The sequence below is a fragment of the Artemia sp. Qi Xiang Cuo genome, chromosome 2 (assembly GCF_049724085.1).
Source record: "Artemia sp. Qi Xiang Cuo chromosome 2, ASM4972408v1, whole genome shotgun sequence".
In the NCBI taxonomy this organism is placed as follows: Eukaryota; Metazoa; Arthropoda; class Branchiopoda; order Anostraca; family Artemiidae; genus Artemia; species Artemia sp. Qi Xiang Cuo.
The window spans coordinates 38133314-38154909 of NC_142795.1; the positions used below are offsets into that span (position 1 = coordinate 38133314).

General features: G+C 35.6%; 1 protein-coding gene across 3 annotated transcripts; it reads left to right on the forward strand.

The window, feature by feature from the left end:
- The first annotated feature begins 1656 nt into the window (after positions 1–1656).
- On the forward strand, positions 1657–21040 carry Trs31 (trafficking protein particle complex subunit 31). Of its 3 annotated transcripts, none has more exons than XM_089108100.1 (4): positions 1657–1672; positions 6115–6279; positions 12692–12818; positions 20820–21040. In XM_089108100.1, exons 2-4 carry the CDS (start codon positions 6128–6130, stop codon positions 21030–21032), a joined length of 492 nt encoding a protein of 163 aa, XP_088964226.1. In that variant the 5' UTR covers positions 1657–1672; positions 6115–6127; the 3' UTR covers positions 21033–21040. The 3 variants fall into 3 exon arrangements, with proteins under 3 accessions (XP_088964226.1, XP_088964225.1, XP_088964224.1); XM_089108099.1 differs by lacking the exon at positions 1657–1672 and adding an exon at positions 1768–1801; XM_089108098.1 differs by lacking the exon at positions 1657–1672 and adding an exon at positions 1803–1902.
- Positions 21041–21596: the final 556 nt, after the last annotated feature.

Sequence of the window (21596 nt, forward strand, 5' to 3'; positions counted from 1 at the left end):
ATCACGTCTTGTGCAATTGTAATTGTAGCAAAGGGCAATACTCAGTTGTGATTTTTACGAAACATCTGTCGTTTTATCAACACCCACACTTAAGAAACTGAGACAACAAATTCGCGGAATAATATATGTGCTGCTCCCTTTGACAAAATCGACAACTCATTCAGTCTGGGGAGGTTTGATGCTAATCAGCGCTATTTACACCTGATCCGTCCAAATTTTCTCTTAAAGTTAAATTACTACTATTGACATAGTGCCTTATTATTTTTTGAAAGTTCCCTTAGTTTTACAATGAGTCCTTTTCTCCCAATAATTCTCCATCATCTCTATGGCCATGAAGAGCAATGTTCTGTCGACCCAAGAAAACAATTGATTCTACAATTGGCTTCAATCTCGCTCTGTTTTCCTGCACTTGTTGGCTACGTTGTTCGTTTACAAGGCTTAAAATGTTGGTTTCAGAGTTGTCATATTTAGGAAGGAAATGTTTGCCTGCGTTAACTGAATCGCGGTGATACTGATTATTTTCATGAGACACCAAGTCACCGTCTTTTCCAGCTAGCGCAAAAGTCATGAAGGGCATCTTAACAAACTTTTGAAATTGGTTGGAGCCTTCAACCCCTCGAACATTAAACAAAACACAATATTTACAGAATAAGCCCCTCATCTTATTTGAAAGTACTAGCCCATGAAATTCTTCCAAGCGACCACGATTTAAAAATCACTTTTCGTTCCTGCCCCGCTTCCTATGGACTGAAGAGGGGAAGCTTTAGTTAGCCGTCGGAATCCATAGGTTCTGAAGCAATTGAAATCACGTACGATCATCCAGTTTTTCAAGTCGGTCGATATAGGTTCCGAAACCCTTTTCGTAGAAAGTGCTTATATTTTCGATGTTTATGTTAGGCTTGGGGCTACACTCTTCGATTGATGCTAACGAATCATGCACTATCTCACTATTAGTCAAAGCGCTGGAATCACTACCATCACTGAAACTCTCATTATTTCTATTTTCAGTTAAGGCGTCCACTCGCCTAGCTTAAGCTTTCGAACCAAAAAAGTTGTCGAGAATTTTCTGCTTTCGCTTTGACATCATAACTGGTTAATATTATCCAAAAATTGTATACTTTTCAAACCCTTCTAGAATCGCCACTAACCTTAAGGCGTATGTGTTATCGGAGTCATTTCAAGATTTTTGCTTAGTTATTGAATAAGAAACAGGTTTTGATGCGCACACTTTTTGAAGCTTCAAAGATTTACGAGATGACAAGCTTCAAAATGCCTTGTAAGTTTGGTTGACACCAGACGTTCTAGACAACTCCCTAAAGGCTTAAGACAGACAGACCTAGTCTCGTCCGATCCTTTTCAAAGATACGTTGATCCAAGCGTTAACATCGCAATAAAGACCCAAAAAATCTAATGATAGAACTTTTTGCCCAAGCAAGGGGGGCGATCGCTTGTAGACACTTGTAGTTTTATTTTAAAAAAAACTCGAGTAACAAGCGACAGCAGTAGGTTTATTTGAAAGAAAACGAAAGAAAAGGGAAAAAGACAGAGAAAAGAGGAAAAGAGAAAAAACAAAAATATTTGAAAATCCTATTGATTATCTCCCTATAGTAAAAAACGATGCTTGATGGTGCAAGTGTAGCCGCATGCACAAAAAAAAAATTTGGAGCATTTAGTAAAAACAGATGCGATTTAGTAAATTTTTCCTCTCAGATTTAGTAAATTGTTCCAGGCAAGGATAGCAAAACTGTATTTGCATTTATAAAAAGAGGCAAAAAATTTAAAATATTTAAGCGAAAGTAAGGTAAAAAGAATATGCATGTTGAATCTACCAGGATCTTCCCACAAGTATTCCCTAAGTATATCAACACATTTTAAACTTTGTTCTGACTTAAGTCAAAACAGGTAACTTTTTTCTTATGTCGTATTAGTAGGGGAAAACACTCCAATTTAAGAAATTTGGGATTTTGTACCCTTTTCTAAAAACTTCTAATCCAACATTTAGATTTCTAGAATCTTTTCTACATGCTGAAACCCTTTTCAAACCAAAAAGTTTTTAAATTAGGCCTTCTGGAGTAGAAAAGGTGTTTTTTTTTTTTACAAAATTTGTCAAATCATTGGTACCTTTACCCTATATCCAACTAGGAAGATAATTAATTTCTCTGAGCAAATTAGTCATAATATTGAACTAGCCAAATAATTATTTCACTTAGGCATAGCATGAACATCTAACTAGGTGGGTAATACTTTGTTTTAACCTGTCTTTTCTTGTCCAACCAGGCAAGTAAGTAACTTCTCTAAGTAATTTGGTGATAATATCCAACTAGCTAGATAAGTTGTTCTTTGAAGTGCAACATTAACATCCAACTAGATGGATAATACTTTATCTTAGCCCTTCTTATATAGGCAGATAAGTAAATTTATTTATTATTTCCAAAATGTGGTAAACTTTACCAAGCTTGTTGCACAAAACATTGCAATAATTTATGACAGTGCTGAAACACACTCTATGATAACATAATGCATACAACTCCATGAAAATAACCCACTATGAAAACATACAGGTCACAATAACAATGGATTAAAAAAATACCCTCAAAACGGATTGTGATAAGACTTAGTTTGGAAATCTGCAGAGGCTAAACTACTTTTGAAAGACTGGACCTTGATAGTTGCAACTGTTTCTGATTTAAGTGTGTTCCAAGTCCTTCACACTGCTAGATAAAGAGTTTTGGCCTAATCTTTTCAGTGAACATGGTGGGTATATTTTGTGTTGGTGTTGATGGGTACTACTGTATTCTGTAAAAGTGAAGAAGTGAGTTGGAGTGTATTATCAATGTTCCTAACAATGTAGAATTTATTTATTAGGTCAGCTGTATCATATTGGAACTGAGGACTAGGCAACTGTAGTCTCTGCATTTTCTGGTGATATGGTAGATGTCTGAGGTAAGGTATGAGTTTGGTGGCCCTACGTTGCACTTTCTCAACTCTTTCTCTATCTCTCTTAGTAAGGGGATACCATACTGATGAGCAATACTCAAGTATTGGACATATAGTGGATATATAAAGTGAAATTAATGAAGAAAGATTAAGCTTAGAAAATGTATGCTTTTGAGGTAATAATTGGTAATTTGCCCTATGGGTGATATATGATGCAAGTTTATCAAATTTGAGAAGCAAGTTAGTTATAACATCTAACTAGGTGAATAATACTTTGTCCTAGCCTGTCTTATATTATCCAACTAGGCAGATAATTCAATTTTAGTTGGATAAATATCAGAAGCATTAAGATAAAGTGTTATCCACTTAGATAGAGAGGCTAAGTTAGCTCTTATGCTTTATTATATCTGGCTAGTAAGCTAAAATTTGGAATCTGCCCAATAGATATTCTTAAAAATTTATATTCTATAAGATATAAAAATAATTTCCAACTACACTTAGCATCAAGATAAAATATCAATCTAGATGCATAATACTATTTCTAAAAATCTTACACCTTTAACTACCTAGTTGGATAAGGATTAATTTAAGGCCACAGTTTGAACATATAACTAGGTGGGTAATGCTTTGTCTTAGCCCTTCTGACATATCTTCAACTAGGCAGAAAAATTAAACTCTCAATGTAATCAGATTTTACAGATTTTACTTTTAAGATGAACCAAAATAAGAGTTACCATTCCTGAGTCAGTGTCAGATGACAATTTTTTTCAAAACGCGCTTTTTAACTTTTGGTTACTATAGGCTGTGGTTTGCTTTTTACTAGGTTGCAGCTACTGCTGCAACCATGATTTGGTTTGTAATGCCAAGTAATACCAGTTTTTAATAAAATCACAAAGTCAGCAGTTTATTCCATGTAGGCCTAGCCCAGGGCTCTATCCATGCATTAGGGAGGGGTTGGGCTGCATAGTGTTAAACTAGACTGTAAATATGGTTCATAGAAATTCTTGAATCTAGTGAAATAAGAACAATGCTATTATAGAGTTTAATTCAGAAGAGGTCTTGCATAAGACTGTCACCTGTACTAATAAATTACATAAAATTTCTCTAATAAGAATGAAGTAAGAACATTATTGGAGCTAGTTGAGGAGGTTAGTGTTACACAACTATTATCTTTGGGTATCAAGAATTGTTGTTTCAATTACACAGTTTTACTCTGTTTAAGAAAAAAATATCAAAACAATTAAATTCTTACTTTGTTCTAAATGAAATAACTTCATTAGAAATTTTATTATTGGAAGACAAATGATCTTGTTTGAGCAATCTCCTTCTAAACTAGCTAATATAATAACAACATTCTTACCTTAACGTTATTAACCTAAACTCCATGCAACAAAGCTACAATAATAACAACACTCTTGCTTTGATGTTACTAACATATCTCAATGCAACATTGCTGTGAAGGTCCTTTGTTATTTGACTTTGTATAGCTGGTTGCAATTGCTTTGAAATATTATCCTTTTAATTCTTTATCATCACACTTAACTTTAAAAAAGTAAAAAAAAATATTTTTGCTGTTGTTATAAAAAAAAATGGGTAGAATATCTGGAAAGATTATAAAAAAAAACGATATAAAAGATCAAAATGTAGCCATGTACAGGGTTGTTACTAGTCAAAATGTTTGGGGGAGGGAGTGAGGGATTTCACTGACTAGCTGGTCACTTTTACTGACTATTTTTGATCAATAATTAGCATAATGTCCAATTTGAATATGATATATAAAATTGCTGCACAAGTCAGTAAAACCCTGGCATTTACCATCTGAGGATGAGATTTCATTATCCATCATGTCACTATTTTGATGCTCTTTATTAACTAAATATAAAATTGTGGCACCATTTGTAAAATTGCAGCAGGAGTCAGTAAAATTACTGCATTTACCAACCAAGTTCAAGGTTTCTATAGATGACATGTCAGTGTTTTTCTGGTCTTTATTTAACCAAACAAAAAATTTTGGTGGCCTTGGAATATTATGGCACTTCTCAACGCAATTATACTAACTCATTGTTTTTTACCAACTGCCCGAAAACAGTGGGGGGAGGGCATCCCCCCATAAATGACAGCCCTGGCCATGTAACATACTTATAATTGCTCTGGGCTTGAATCTATCTTCAGTTTATTCATTGTTGCTAAAGTACTCTGTTTTAGCTCCTTTGTTAAATTAAAAAAGCTAAACTATATGTATTTTTAGCAAAAGAATGGTTGAAATGGCAACAATATTTTCAGAATAGCCTTTATGCAAGGTCAGTTACGTATCCCCCAAGTCTCATGACTACTAATACTACTACTAACAACTCACTGCAGTACAAAGCCACCTGAGGCCATCACAGCTCTGTGTGCTTCTTCTCCATCCCAATCTTTTCAAAGCTCCCCTCTTTACACACTCAAGAAGTTTCCATTTTCCTTAAATCCTTCCTTGCAACATCCTCCCACCCTATTTACAGACAGCCTGGTTTTGAGTTGGCTAACAATGACAATCTTTTGCAATCTGTCATTTTTCTCAACCTTTCTCTCTTATAGCACTAGAAAGCAGGATTGGACCACATTTTTTTGTATTATACTGTTAGAGATACAGTCAGTCTACCAAAAACAATTTGTAGGTAAATTCTCTAGAAAACATCTAGCAAATCCTCCTCTTTTTTTTTTTTTTTCTTTTTTTGAGAACCTACACTTCAGAACCATATTTCACTACTATCATCAGAGTAGCCTCCAATATTCTAATCTTCGTTTATCTTGTTGGAGCATTCATGCTGTAACCAGACTTTACTTAATATCTACCTTTTTGGATATATATTTTGTGGCCTTAATCACTGCATATCCATTTGTAAGTTTGACTATGGTATGAAATAGCCACATATCCTACTAGCAAGATTGTGTTCCCAAGCCCCACTGATATTTTGGTAGCTTACATGTGTAAACCATGGTTAGCATTGTGGCTTCCTTTTTTCTCTTTTTTTTGAGGTTAGGACAAAAAAACACACTGTTCAAAATACAAGCTGTCTTTAGTGTGCTGTTAGATACTTTAGCAGCTAGAAAAACATTCCTTTCATAATCTAATATGTTATTATTTTAATATTATTTTTATTATTGTTATTGAATTTAAGTATTAATCTTCTTCAGGTTCTAAGAATAAATGATGGGAAGCAAATTGAAGCAAACGATTTTTGATAAGCCTATCAGCAAAGGAAAACAGGAAGTCAGCTCAAGTATATTTGCTCTCCTTTTCTCAGAGATGATTGACTATTCACATAATAGGTCAAATTCTATTCAGGATCTTGAGACCAGGTAGACAACTGTTTTGATTTTATTTCTTGCCCATAACTTTTGTATTTTGCTTCTTTTACACTAATGTGCAGATAAAAGATGTTTCTTTTCCCATATTGGTATCAAATTAACATTGAAAACATAGGTGCATACAAGAACAATCCTTAGACAAGTGGTATGTTTGTTAAAGAATGCTTAATTGTATGAAATCTTAATTTTTGGTAAAATAATTTACTTGTTTTGTATAAATTTGTCTGTAAAAACCTTCTGATGTCAAAAAGCAGCTGTGTGCAGCTTTGTCGAATAATATCTACACACTGGAGAAAATAACGTCCATTTCGATTTGTAATTATGTTAATGATAAAGAACAAATGTATGTATTACAGGATCAGATTACTGCTGCAGTTGTATCATTCCCCAAAAATGAAATTTGCACTATGTATTTAAGCACTGATATATGTTTCTCTAGAAACAAGCAAAGAATAGGCTCTTGTCTTCATTTGCAATTTTTATATCTTTTGAAAAAAAATAGAGGAGGATTTGCTAGACGTTTTCTAGAGAAATTGCCTACAGATTGTTTTTGGTACATGTCTGACGGCTATAAATAGATTGGGATTGAGAAGGAGCACACAGAACTGTGATTGCCTCAGGTGGCCGTGTACTGCAGTGAGTTGTTTATAGTACTAGTAGTCATGAGTCTGGGGGGATGCATAATTGACCTTGCATAAAGGCTATTATAAAAATATTGTTGCCATTCCAACCATGTCTGACGGCTATAAATAGATTGGGATTGAGAAGGAGCACACAGAACTGTGATTGCCTCAGGTGGCCGTGTACTGCAGTGAGTTGTTTATAGTACTAGTAGTCATGAGTCTGGGGGGATGCATAATTGACCTTGCATAAAGGCTATTATAAAAATATTGTTGCCATTCCAACCATTCTTTTACTAAAGATACATCTAGTTGGGTAGATGCCATCTGTTCAATTTTGACTATTTAAATGGTAACTAGAACTTTAAATTTCTAATCAAATGACATACCTCTGAAGTTTATACAACCACTCCTTACATAAAAACCTTATATACCCCTGTTGCATAACTTCTGATTTACAATTGAATGAGCCCCCTCCGAAGTTTATACTAGCATCCCTTCCGTAAAAAGCTTATATGCCCCAGGGACATAACTAACGACACTTGCCCCCAGTTCTTGGGAGGGGGCTGTGTTATCGCTGGAGTTCTTGTCACATGATTTTTGGTCTGTTTTGAAAAAAATGGCTGTACAAAAATTTGATCGGTTGAATTGGGGGGGAAAAGGGTTGGTGCGGAGGGGCTAGTTGCCTACATATTGCTTTTGACTCTTAAAAAGGGAACTAGAACTTCGAATTTCTAATCATTTGAGTCCGCTCGGAAGTTTACACGACCACCTCTTCCGTAAAACTTTATATGCCCTGGGGCACAAGTTGCAACCCTTAGCTCCCTCAATCTCTGGTGGGGGTATTTTTATCCCAAAGTTTTTGTTATCTGATTGTTAGACTGTTTCAAAGAAAATGTCTATCTCAAATTGATTGGTTGCATTTAAGGAAAAGAAGGTGTGTTTGTGGGAGGGGGTAGATGCTCTCCAGTCACTGTTGACTCTTAAAAATGTAACTTCAACTTTCAATTTCCCATCAAATGAGCTACCTCTGAAGTTTATACCACCACCACTTATATAAAAAACGTTATATGCCCCTCGGGCATAGCTTATAACATTTTTCACTGGGCTCCGGGGTTGTGTCAACCCTGGAGGTTTGTTATCTGATGATTGAACTATTTTCAATAAAATGGATATCTTAAAATTTTTATCAGATGGATTTGGGGAAAAAGGGCATGGGGGGGGGGGGGCTAGTTGACCTCCAATCTCTTCTGACTCTTAAAAAGTGAACTAAAATTTTCAATTTCCAATCAAATGAACCCCCTCTGAAGTTTATACGAGCAGCCCTCCAATAAGAACCATGTATACCCCAGGGCATAACTTACAACGCCTGCCCCTGGGGGTTGTTGACCTCTGAGTTTTTGTTATTTGATCTTTGGACTATTTTTTTCGGATGCATTTGGGGAAAAAAAGGTGTGGGGGGGGGTTATTTGCCCTACGATCAATTTTGACTCCTAAAAGGCGCACTTTAATTTCCGATCGAATCAGCCCCCTCGGAAGTTTATATGACCAACCCTTCCATATGAAGTGCCTCTGGGGGAAAATAAATATTAGAGTTGAATGGCCTTAGGGTTGGCGGGGGGATGCTAGTTGCTATTGGATCACTTTTAAATTCCCATTTGAGTCCTCTTCGAAGTTTATATGACCGCCTCTTCCATAAAAACCTTATATGCCCCCTGACACAAGTTACAACCTTTCCCTCGGGTTTTCGGGGGTGGAGGGTATGTTGACTCCGAAGTTTTGTCACCTAATCATTGGACTATTTAAAACAAAATGGCTATCTAAAAATTTTGATTGGATGCATTTAGGGAAAAGATGATGTAGAGAGGGGATATATGCCCGCCGATTACTTTTAATGACTCTTAAAAAGGTAACTAGAACTTTAAATTTCCAATCAAATGAACTACCTCTGATGTTTATACGAACACACCTTACGTAAAACCTTATCTGCCCTCATGGCATAACTTACAACACTCCCTCCCCCAGGCTCTAGGGGCTTTGTGTCTATTCCTGGGTTTTTGTTATTTGGTCTTTAAACTATTTCAAACAAAATGGCTACCTCAAAATTGTGATTGGATGCATTTGAGGAAAAGGGGGCAAGGGGGGCTAGTTGCCCTCCGATCACTCTTGACTCTTAAAAAGAGCTCTATAAATTTCAATTTACAGTTGAATGAGCCAACTCTGAAGTTTATACAGCCATCCCTTCTGTAAAAACCTTATATGTCCCTGGGGCATAATTTACAACACTTTGACCCCCGGTTCTGGGGCTGTGTTATCCCTGGAGTTTTGTTATATGATCTTTGGTCTATTTTGACCAAAATGGTTCTATAAAAATTTGAACGAATGTATTTGGGGAACAGAGGGTTGGGGGTGGGGAGCTAGTTGTCTATGGATCACTTTTGACTCTTAAAAAGGGAATTAGAACTTTGAATTTCTAATCATTTGAGTCCTCTCCGAGGTTTATACTGCCACTTCTTCCATAAATTTTTTATGCCCCCCAAGGCTTAAGTTACAACTCTTCGCCTGGGCTCGGGGGGGGGGAGTATCTTGACCCCGAAATTTTGTTATTTGATCGTTAGACTATTTCAATATACTGGCAATCTCAAAATTTTGATCAGATGCATTTGGAGAAAGAAGGGTGTGTGCCTGGGGGGGGGGGGAGTAGATGCCCTGTGATCTCTTTTGACTCATAAAAAGGCAACTAGAACTTTCAATTTCCAATCAAATGAGCCACCTCTGAAGTTTATACAACCAACCATTACATAAAAATCTTATATGTCCCCGGGACATTACTTGAAACACTTGCCCCCAGGCTCCAGGGGTTTGTGTCGACCCTGGAATTTTGTTAGCTAGTGTTTCAACTATTTTTAACAAATTGGCTTTCCCAAATTTTTATTGGATGGATTTGGGGAAAAAGGGCGTGGGGGGACTAGTTGCCCTCTTATCTTTTTTACTCTTAAAAAGTGAACTAGAACTTTCCATTTCCAATCAAATGAGCCATCTCTGAAGTTTATACGAGTATCACTTCCATAAGAACCATATATACCCCCAGGGCATAACTTGCAAAGCCTGCCCTCGGTTCCTGGAGGGTTGTGTTGAGACCGGAGTTTTTGTTACCTCATGTTTGAACTATTTTTAACATAATAGCTATCTCAAAAGTTTTATCGGATCAATCTGGAGAAATAGGGCTCGGGGGGGGGGGGAGCTAGTTGCCCTCTAATCACTTTCGACTCTTAAAAAGGGCACTAGAACTTCCGATTTCCAATCGAATGATCCCTCCGAAGTTTTTACGGACATCCCTTCCATATGAAGTGCCTCTGGGGAAAAAAATAGATAAATAATAAAACATTGGAGCTGTATAGCCTTAACTATAGGCAATGCTATAGCGTTGCCTCTGATAATTCATGGTCTGAATGTAGTTTGGTTATATTGATTCTTGTAAAATCCATAAATTCCCTTTCAAAAACCAAGAGATCTTCCCTACTTAGTTTTGGTAGAACATAATTCATTTAAAAGTCAAACAAGATAATGGGGCTGTAGAATCTTTCTTAAATTTCAGTTTCATTGTATTGCATTAGCAACTCGTTATAGCCATGCTATAAAATTAATCACGACCCTTGCTGAGCCTTTTTTTAAAGAAGCTTAAGACTGCAGCACAGTTAACAGAAATCGCAGTAAGAAACCCTGAAAATGAGCATTAATTTTGACCGAGTTTCCAGGTCAAAACGAGACGTTGCGAAAACGCTACTGGAAAAAATGTTGCACTTTCACTACTTGAAAACAGCTATGTCTGTCTAGCACTTTCCATGAAATCTTAGCAAAGCTTGAAACAATGGGTTCCCTTGCACTTTTTTTTAATAATCTAATTTCTAAGCAAACCACTCCTGATGTAGTAGTAAAGGTTTGGGATGTTGAGTTTCAAAACTGTTGAATATTATAAGCTAGTAACGTAAAATTATTTGACAGGAGAGAGGATTTTTCCAAGTCGCAAGCAAGAGATGCACAAATGAAATTTAATTTGCGTATTGCCTTCAATGTTATTTAAGCTCAACTCAGAGTAATGCATTTAAGGTCCATGCAGTGTAAAGCTAGTTGTATTTGCGAAGAAAACACTGATTCTTCAGAAAGAGTATGGAATATCTGTAAGCCAAAGGGAAACCCTGAGTTTATCACAATCTAGATTCCTGCCTGAAGTAGCAACCTTCATTTGAAGAACTGCATTAATTGCTCTAAGTACAATTCTGTCCTCAGGACAGTTACTCCCTTCATCTTTTTAAATAATTTCATTGACTGAATGGTTTAGTAACATCAGGAGTCCACGAGATATGTGTTTCTTTGTTAGGGATTAACTTTAGTTTTTATGGACCACTTTAAGTTAGGTCCCCGCAAGCTTATTTTCTTTTTCATCTTCTTTGTGGCATTTTCAAATCATTTATCATCAAACAATTCTTGGTAAGTACATGTGACTCTTTCCAATAGTAACGGAGACTCTAGAAAAGGAGTTTTGATTTTAAGAAATGTATACTCTATATCAAAAGAAATCCGCTGCTCCCGTAATTCCAGATATGGAAAATCAGTTGTGATTAAAGTTGTCAGAAGTTGATTAGGAACGTTGTATAAATGTCGAAAAGGGGGTAAATAGCCCAACAAGGGGTATACTCTTGGGAGTTATTCTATAATATTCAGTATATCTGAGTACTCGAAAGCAGTGATTTCAAGCCCCTACCTACGAAAGAACGAGCGTTCGTATTTTTTTCTAGTATGGTCACAGATGCATGTTTTTTTTGTTTTCTTTGTTCTGTCTATATTATTTAATAAGGATCACATCAAACAGGTAGTCATGGCAAACCTGAACAACTCCTTTGGATAGAAATTGAAAGCTCTTGTGCCCTATTCAAGTAACAAAAGAAATAATACCTCAACAAAGGGGCAGATCTATTGAGGGGAATTTCTGAAATAGCCAATCGATTTATGACTGTTGGAAAGATATTTATATAGCTTTTGCAGGTCTCTAAGTTGTAAGGCTCCGTGTTAGCTTAGCGATCTTAAAACATAGTTGTAGTCCATATAAAATAAATGAGTATTATAGGCAACTATTTTTAAGTTTGATTTGGCTGACTTGATTCATTTGAGGCTTCATTAATTTGTGTACAATATTGCATAGTTGTCAACCTACTTTCAAGAGGTAGATTTCAGCAAGAAATCTCACATATTGGGCCTGTTTTCTCTTATTAGGTAAGTTTCAACCCTACCACCAACCCACCCCATAATAGGCTCCCTCCTAATTAAATGTGTGTATCTGTTTAGTCAGATTCTGGCTGTTACGGTCTACATAGCGGTCTATATTTTCACGGTTTTTCCACTTCAGTAACCAAGTAGAAGGCAAATAAATGTTTCATCTTTTTAAAAATGTAAGTGGATGAAGAGACACAAATATTTCAGAGCCCCTGAACTAATGTTACGTTGAAATGTAATTAAACACATTCTCCATACTTGAAAGGAAGCAAACAATCCAAAACAAAACTTTTTCTTCAAAATGGTCGTTTTTTGTTATCTTCTTTTATTGCACTAGCAGCGTTTATATGAAATAATCTCAGCAGTCAACTTACTACTCGCGTATATTTCATTGAAGTTTCCAGAGGTCTAAAGGAAAAAGTATCAATAAGTTAATGATAGTTGCCCTAGATTGTAATGTTTTTTTTATATTATTATTGTGTCCAGACTTGGCTTATATATTTTTGCAGATTATCCAAACTTGGGTATCATGTTGGGCAGAAAATGCTAGATGTTGTCTGGTACAGAGAGAAAGGTTCAAAAAGGGAAACCAAATTGCTACAGGTTTTATTATTTATCAAGTCAATATTCTGGAAGGTAAGAAAGGCTATCATATTTTTAGATTACAATGTTTTCTAAAAAAGGAATTTGCAAACACTTGTTGGTATGGAATGACGTGTTATAAAATTGACATCAAAATGGCTATGCAGTGAAAAAAGCTTATTGTCAGCCTTTCTGAAATATTTCAGTATCCATCATCAAATCTCATTTTGGTGGCCTTGTGTGCTTAAAGACGGTAATTTACTAATGGATTGATTTTACTGGGAGATAAAATTGAACTTACTATTGAGCTTATATTGCTGAATGCAAATTTAAATACTATTAGAATTTAATTAACATAACTTAAAAAAAAGATAAAAAGAGAGAGCGAGAAATAGCTCCTTACTGCAGGTTTCGCTTCATTTTCTTGTTTTGTCATACTTGGCTGGTGTGGTCTCAAGAATTATTTAAGTGCAAAAACACTTTCTTGAGTAGAAAACTGTTTCTCTGGGCTATTGGATTCAACATTTTTTTTTTTTTTTAGGATTCAGCATCTTTTTTAAATATAATTCATACCGGCTTGACGACCGGTTGCAAACAAAGCACAAATATGCTTGAAAAACGCAACCAGTACACAATTACTAAATTATATAACTAACCAAATCATCACTGAAATAAACACAAATAAAGAATAAAGAAAAGAGATGTTAATAATAATTTCAGAACAATAAATAAAAAAAAATTATTAACAGAAAAAAATACTTAATTTGTCCTCTCTCCTAATCCACTCCCACACTCACCAACTGGCTGCAAGGAGATGCTTCTTTAACCGGTTTTAAATTGCGGCACACTTTCCGGTTCCCGAATTGAGTCTGGAAAGGTATTCCAGACCACCGGACCCGGGTGCCTTGCCACATGGCTCGAACGAACCGTACTTTTTGGCTCACTTACAGGTCTGTAGCCTTTCTCGTAGCATATCCGTGATAAAATGAATTAAAACAAAAAAAAATATTAAAAACATCAGGCGCAAAACCATTCAAACTCTGAAACACAAAAATACCAATGTGAAAACCTCTGATCAAGGATGAAGCGAAGTTGAATGGCCCTTTTGAAATCCGAATTGTGACCATCATACAATGCATGCAGGCTCGTGAGATCATAAAGTCTTCCATGGATAACTTTTTCATAAACTTTCGAAAACGCTGGCAAAATAGAAATAGACTTCCAATTCGATATATCCATTTGAGTGCCTCCTTTGTAGAGAGGGAGAATTTTTGCTGTTTTCAATAATTTAGGGAAAAACTCCCTTCTCCATTGATAAACTTATTAGGTGCACTAGCATAGGAAGAATGTACACCAGAATTGATCGAATAGTCTTCAGGTTAACACCATCCAGCCCAGCACTGTTGGATCCAATCGAGTTGATGATCTTTTTTAATTCAGTTGAATTACGTGGACGAAATTTCATTTCCATTGTCACGCCCCGCTCACCACCAAGCGAGTTGCCGTTCACAATAGCTTCGGAATTTCTAGTTTCCGCTTTTATATCCCTTCCAATATTGGTAAAATAATCACCAAACTTGTCACACAACTCTTGTCTATCCTCTACAACCACTCCTTCGATTGCAATTCGAGGGTCTTGAGTTCTCTGAGGCCCGCTAACCAGTTCATTGATAACTTTCCAAGTTCTTTTCGGAACTTCTTTATCTTCCTCAAAAAGTAACAACTAATACTGTTTCTTTTTTTTCCTTTTCAGTGAGTTCGCCATTTTCCGAATCTGTTTAAAGTGAGCATTATCTTCTTCCTTTGAAGATCTCAGATAATCTTGAAACGCATTCTCCCGCTGTTCGAATAAATTCACTAGCTGTTCATCAACCCATGGTTTTCTCGGCATATTTGGTCTCTGTCTGAGTGTCTTCAGCGGACAAGTTTTATCATATGTAGGTGGTCAATGTTGCACTTATTCCTTCTTTAAAAATCCTAATGTTTTCAGGCTTAATCTCTCGAACAAATTTCTTTTCCTTTTTCTGGCGTGACAGTTGTAAATCTAAACTAAATACTACTCGTAAATGGCTAGACGCCGAATTCACTATAATATTAGAAAATGCATTTCGGATATACCTTGAAGAGACAAACACATTGTCAATCAGGGTAGCACAGTGATCTTTGATCCTAGTACGTATTGTTAATGTGGGGAAAAGATTATTAGAAACCATAAAATTTGAAAAATCTAAGTTAAAATCACGCGTAGATAAAAAATCAAAATTAAAATCACCCATGCATAAAAGCTCTTGCTCTGACCTCTAAACCAACATTAGAAGACTTTGGAAGCCTTCTGTGAAATCCTCATATGACACATTTGGAAGCTTATAATTTACTGATAGGATAATTTTCGCCAAGCCTCATACCAATCTCAATTTCAATAGAAAAATGTTTCTATCTTACCTTCTCTCTAAATATCAAAATCCTCCCTTGGCTTCAATTTAAGTGAATCACTTACTATCAAACTGAGTCCGCCGCGGTTCATTGAAGCTCTACTCCTAGCGGTAAGCTGGTAGCCTGGAAAACTAAAAGACAAGAGAGGACTGTCCTGGCTCAAAAAAGTTTCACAAAGGGCCATAACATGGTGATTCCAACATTTAGAAATAAAATCAACTATCTCATCACATGAAGAACTAAGGTGGCAGTTCCACGAACACACATTGAAACGAGAATTTTGCATAATTCCAAGATACGAGGAATCACAATATTTACTAAACTGCAAAGGTCTGTAACTCACGGTAGACTCTTCATTCGCCAAATCTGAAAGTAAATAACTATCAATATCAAATGGACAATTTCCAACCGGCTCAACTTCGATGTGTTACCGATTGGTACATTACACATACTTATGTCTAGTAAAAAAAAGAAAAAAAAGGCGCAGCTGAGCTCTAGGAACAGATAAATAATTATAAGAATAATAAATGAAAACAGGACAAAACAATGATAGACAATGACAACAAAACAACAAAATAAGATCAACCAACTAAAAGCAATCCGCCAGTGACCGAATCCTGCGAGCAATGGTGTTTGTTGGGAGTTTTGCGAGAATTAGCCCACGATCAGACCAGACATTTCGCACTCCAAAACTATCCCTTGCCGTATTCAGAATGTCATGACGGGGTTTCGTTAGGGCCTCTGATACGAAAATGCCCGACTTAGCAAGTTTGGTTTTGCTCTTGAAAAATTTCCTTGCCAATTCACTGTTTCTCAACTTCACAAACACCGGTGCAATATCTCTTTGGCCTTGTGCAGTGGAATTATTTAAACGGTAACGGTAAATACTCTGAATGTCATTTTGTGAAAAACCGGTCACTCCCATTTTCTGCGTTATGATATTCGCTGTTGTTACTTCAAATCTTCGCCCGGTAACTGCTTCACACCGTTGAAAACTATGCTATCTAGGAGTTTTTCTTGTTCAAAATGGTCGATTCTACTTTCCATCTGTGCCACGCGATTTTCCAACCCTTGAATTTCTGCTTTCAAACTTTTGTAAGACTGTAATAAGCTTTGAAACTTTGGTGTAAACTCAAGGGACACTGAGGCATAAATTTCACTAATTATCGTCTCGCCCGATTGTCTTAAGGAATCCCCACTTTTCTGTTGTTTGTCCCCACACTTTTCTAAAACTTTCTCAGTAATTTTTTCCGTCATTGATTTTTGCGTTCTTGCAATCTCATCTTCGCTAGCAAAAATTCTCTCCAACAGCTGAGATGACGAGCTCGCTTGCTCGCTGATTTTGAGTGCTGCGTATGATTTGCTTCCTTTGTAGATTTCGGGAGAGTTTTTAGCTTCCTCAAACGTAAACTTTATTCCTCTTCCCGTTTTTTTTTTCGACGCTCCTTTTATATTAGCTTCATACGATACCAAACTTTTTTCAGTGAGTCTTATTTCCTTGTGATCTCCGTAGCAGAAAACAATGAAGTTTTCTCGGCCTTTGCTATCTTTAACGATCTGCAGGACTCTGACTGACCATAACGGGAATTCTTGGAAATGAGCTAGGACTAAATCAAACTGTTTAAAGGGCATCTTGAAGACAGAAACGAGAAAAAATCAAAAATCACTTGTCTTTTACTGAGCAGGCCCACGGATAGCATTGGCAATCACCTTCGTAGCGGGTCGCCCGATGAACCGCGGAGACCTGCAAACGTTTATTCCATCGTACTCTGGCATCAACAGCAACGGTTATAATATTTTCCAATTATCCAAAGCAAATTGTTTACAGCGTTATACGGTATTGTATACAATTTCACTTGTTGTGCAATTGAATAAATATCCAAACTGATTTACGAATGGCCTGAATTTGAACTCGTAGAGGACGCATTGTTTCAAGAGTATATTTATGGTAAACTTTGTGCATGTTGAAGTAAACTATTTTCTATTCTTTTTTTTTCATAAGAGTAGAAAAGAGTGTCCAAATTGTATTTAGAAGAGTCTGAAATAGTGTCTATTTAAACCTTTGTTTCTCGAGTCGTTCGAGCAATTTTATGAAAATCAAAGGATGAGAGCATGTGCCATGGTTCAAAACTGTCCTATTTTTTATGTTATTCCTTGAAGACAGTGGAGAGCTATGCCTCTGTCCTCTGTCGGAACCTCAGTGTTCTATATATTCTTTTTCGAAACTGGAATAATCTCTTTTGTCTTCACTTTGTTGTTTGATGCTTTTGTTCGTCTAATTTATTTTAAATAAGATAAAATACCGTTTATACTATTGACCCTGTTATCAGAAGTGGGATCTTGGTATAAAATCAGTCAACGAAATAAAAAAAATAAAATTTTCGTAAAAGTCAGAAATGATGACAGAAATAGTAATTGTACAAATAGCTTTCTATTAATTGGTGACTGCTGAGACAATACTACAGCTTTGTGAAAGAGCTCGTAATACAACTTTTGACCCGTCGGTTAAAATAAAACTCCTAAAAATATTCTTTATTGACAGTATAACAGCAACAAATTCAAACGAGAGTGAGCCATTTTATGATTGTATGAAGCCCATAATAGACAGCCATTCACTACCATAGTAATCGAACAAATATCCCACAGTGTACATGAACTAACTGTATCGTAGCAATAAAAAACCGTAAAATCCTTTAAAATATTAGTTTCATATGTCAAAATTCAGAAAAAATGTACTTTTGTGCAGTAGAGTAATAAAAAGTTGCCTATACAAAAAAAAAAAACAGCAATAAATCTGGTTAATCATTGTCTTTATAGTAATATGAGGCCATCAGAAAACGATTGGTACCTGTAAGAAAAATGTAACATCTAACAACAAAAATCCAGATTGACTAAAATCGTTAAATATATCTCCTTTTTCTTTTTACTATTTTTTTTCTTGGTTTTTCTTATATCAAAAAAATGCTTTTTATTTGCTTAAAAAAATCGAACAAAAGAAAACGTAGAACAAGATGCTCTTTAAAAAATATCAAACGCGTAGATAATCGCCTGAAAACACGTGAGCATTTGTACCCACCAAAGATTGGCTGTTTTGTATTTAGTCAGTGGAACAACTTTCTTTGGCTTCATCATCCTGCTGATTTAAGCTGGGATGTATTGAATTTAGTCCATTTATTTTCAGCCAGTAGACCATGGTCAGCTGTAGAAAGAATATTGTCACTCATAATAAGAATTCTTTAAAAAGGAAGAGGACAAAATTTATCATAAGTTGTGGTCCTTATATAAGATCAATTTTTTTTTAGTTTAAATTAAGTTTATTAATAAGAATAAACACAACACGTACATATATATATATAAAACATGAAACACAGAGTATTTCAACTAAATCTTATAGCTTGCCCCTGAACTCTTATTGGCGTGCCAGGAATAGAAAAACAATTTAATACTGGTTATGAGCATAAATTAATTATGCCACAAATACTGATAATAAAAAAAACATAATTCATTGCTGAGTCGCTACTGAAGTCACCGTAACAAAGAGAAGAAAAAACAATCCAAACTGACAACTATACTCCTTCATACACCTCAAACAACAATAGAAGAAAAAAGAAAAACAAAATAATATAAGTAAAAATGACAATAAATTAAAACTCATAATTAGAATACATTTTTTCATTAACTTTATTTCTAAATTCTTCAAATCTTTCATATGTCATTAATTGTCTTATAATTACCATCCCATAATTTATTCCTTGATAAATAAAGCAGAACTTAGACCTTGCAGTGATGGTAATTGGAGCAGACAGTTCCTTTCTAGTTTGAGTATTATAATTGTGGCAATCAGACCTAACCTGAAAAATGCCTGAGAAGCATAAAGGTAAATTATTATTATTATACTTGAACATAAAGAGTAGGTAATAAAAATCCCGTAAGCCAGCAGCTAGTAAAATTTGTTGCCTTCCGTACTCCAATCTCACACAATCACTTAGATGTATTGCAGAGTAAACGGATCGCATTATTTTGGAGAATTCGAACTGGATTCATTAGGGACGGAAACGTTCCTAACCATATCGAAGAACAAAATAAAATATACGGATGTATTATCGAGAAAAACAACCTTAAGACGCGATGCGGGACAAAATGCATGAGTGTTCTAAGTATTCCGATGTTCTGTGAAAAAATTGTTGACATATTCTCAACATGTTTTCTAAACGACAAAGTTTCATCAACTGTAATATCTAAATACTAGACTCAAGACTTCCTTTCAATCTCACCATAACTATATTTTAATCGAGAAATCCATGGATAATGTGTAGCTGTTCTCGAGAATATAATGAAACTACTCTCAGCCGGGTGAACTTGTAGTTTGTTTACATGCATCCAAGTTGAAACTCTGTCTAACGGTTGTTCGCTTAATTCAAGTAATCCCTTCTCAGTTCTTGCAAGACAAACAAACGACGTGTGATCAGAAAACATCGGTACTGTCACTTCTTGTGGATTATGGAATAATTCACTGAAATTATTTTTGATATTTAACATGGTTTGACTTACGTCATTTACAAAAGTTAAGAATAATAGCGGCCCAAGAACGGAGCCTTGTGGAACTCCACGTGTAATAGGAAAATGGGATGAACGCTTAGAAATAATCTGAACGTACTGTAGCCTTCCTGCTAAGAAGGCATGTAGAAAGTTAAGCCCATGACCTCTTATGCCACAAAACTCACACTTTAGAAGCAGTAGATCATGATCTACTTTATCAAAACCTTTAATTATATCTGAAAATATCGCTAAAACTCTGTATCCCTCATCCAGCGCTTGATTGGTTACGCTGCTCAAATAGGTAACAGCTTGTTCTGTCACGTAAACTTGCCGAAATCCGAATTGGGTAGGATTTAACACATTACGATGCTCTAAATCTACATGAAGACGGGCATCAAAGCGCTTCTGTAAAATACGTGGATAGTACAGGATGAACAGAAATCGTATTATTTCCCAAATTATTCGTCTCATCCCCTTTATGAACAGGAGTCACACGAGCTGCTTTAAAACATGACGGGAAGAAACCCTCTTTTAATGCACCATTAATTAGAGACAAAAGTGGCTTCTGGATTTGTGGCAGAATAAATTTATCCGCTCTTAACGATATGACACTACTACCAGAGGTATTAGTTTTCATTTCGTAGATAACCTGCCTCATCTCACTCAATGATACAGGTGCTAAATATATTGACACCTCTGATTCAAAATCACCAAGGTAATCAAAAATGCTTGGATTATGTAACGTCGGGCAGATTCCTTCGGTATCACGCTTTCCTACCGCTGAGATGTAATATTCGAATATCTCCGAGACAGCATCAGCACTTTTTAGCTTTTCGCCTTCTTGGTTTACAATTTCAAGTGGGATCGTTTTCGCTGGCTGCTGAAGTGCTTCCTTAATCATGCGCCATGATTTTGCCGGACATCCCGATACTTCCTCAAGTAAAATTCTCCTTTTGCTTATTTATATAATCGTTTCAGAGCATTGTGATAATTATTATATATTTTATCATTTAAATCGCACTTCTGATTGATCTTTTTTTGTAAAGCTCTAAATCTCCTGTTTGTTTTCTGTCTTTTTTTTAGAATCTTTTTGGAAAGGAAGCTGACAAACTTGAACATTCCGGCTCTAATGAGAGAGAATATTATCTAATAGAAAAGGAGCCTTTAGTCAACAGGTACATCTCAGTTCCAAAAGACAAGGGTAACTTTAACCCTGCAACTTTTGCAGCTGGAGTGGTTGAGGCTGTCTTGGATGGTTCGGGTTTTGTAAGTTTTCTTCTTCTCTGTTCATTCTAAAACGGTTCTTTGATAATCAGTCAGATTTCCTCTTGCTTATATAGTATTTCAGAAGAAGAAGAAACAAAAAATAAGTATGGATTGAACCGCAGTCCTTTTTGATTCATCAGTGAGGCTTGCTATATTTTGGATTGTCCAAGATGCATTTATTATTCTCATCATTCTTGTCATTGCTGTAAAAATGGTAATACTTTTTTTCTTTGTTTTCAAATTAATAATGTAAACTTTTTAAGCATTATTTTGACAAAGTGAAAGAGTGGAAAGATGGACAGGCTAAATAAGAGGAGGAGCAAACAAACTAATAGCAAATTGTTACCAATTTTCAAGAAAAATGCTTTTTTTCATATGTTTATTAAAGCAATAAGGCAACAATGGCAAAAGATTGCGAGATTTTAATCGAACGATACTTGCTTCTTTGTTACTTTTTTTTTAGTATTTACTATATTCTTCTTCTTTATGTACGTAATCATAAATTTAAAGTCCAATTATCAGCAGACTTTATATTACTTAAATGTTAATTAAAAGATGAATATTTATAATTGTTGAATGTGGTTTTGCATGAAT

Excerpts from the sequence above, each read along its gene's own strand:
- Trs31 (XM_089108100.1), top strand. The coding sequence starts at position 6,128 with ATGATGGGAAGCAAATTGAAGCAAACGATTTTTGATAAGCCTATCAGC. Across the intron at positions 6,280-12,691 it reads ATTCAGGATCTTGAGACCAG|ATTATCCAAACTTGGGTATC; the intron begins GTAGACAACTGT and ends ATATTTTTGCAG. Across the intron at positions 12,819-20,819 it reads TCAAGTCAATATTCTGGAAG|AATCTTTTTGGAAAGGAAGC; the intron begins GTAAGAAAGGCT and ends TCTTTTTTTTAG.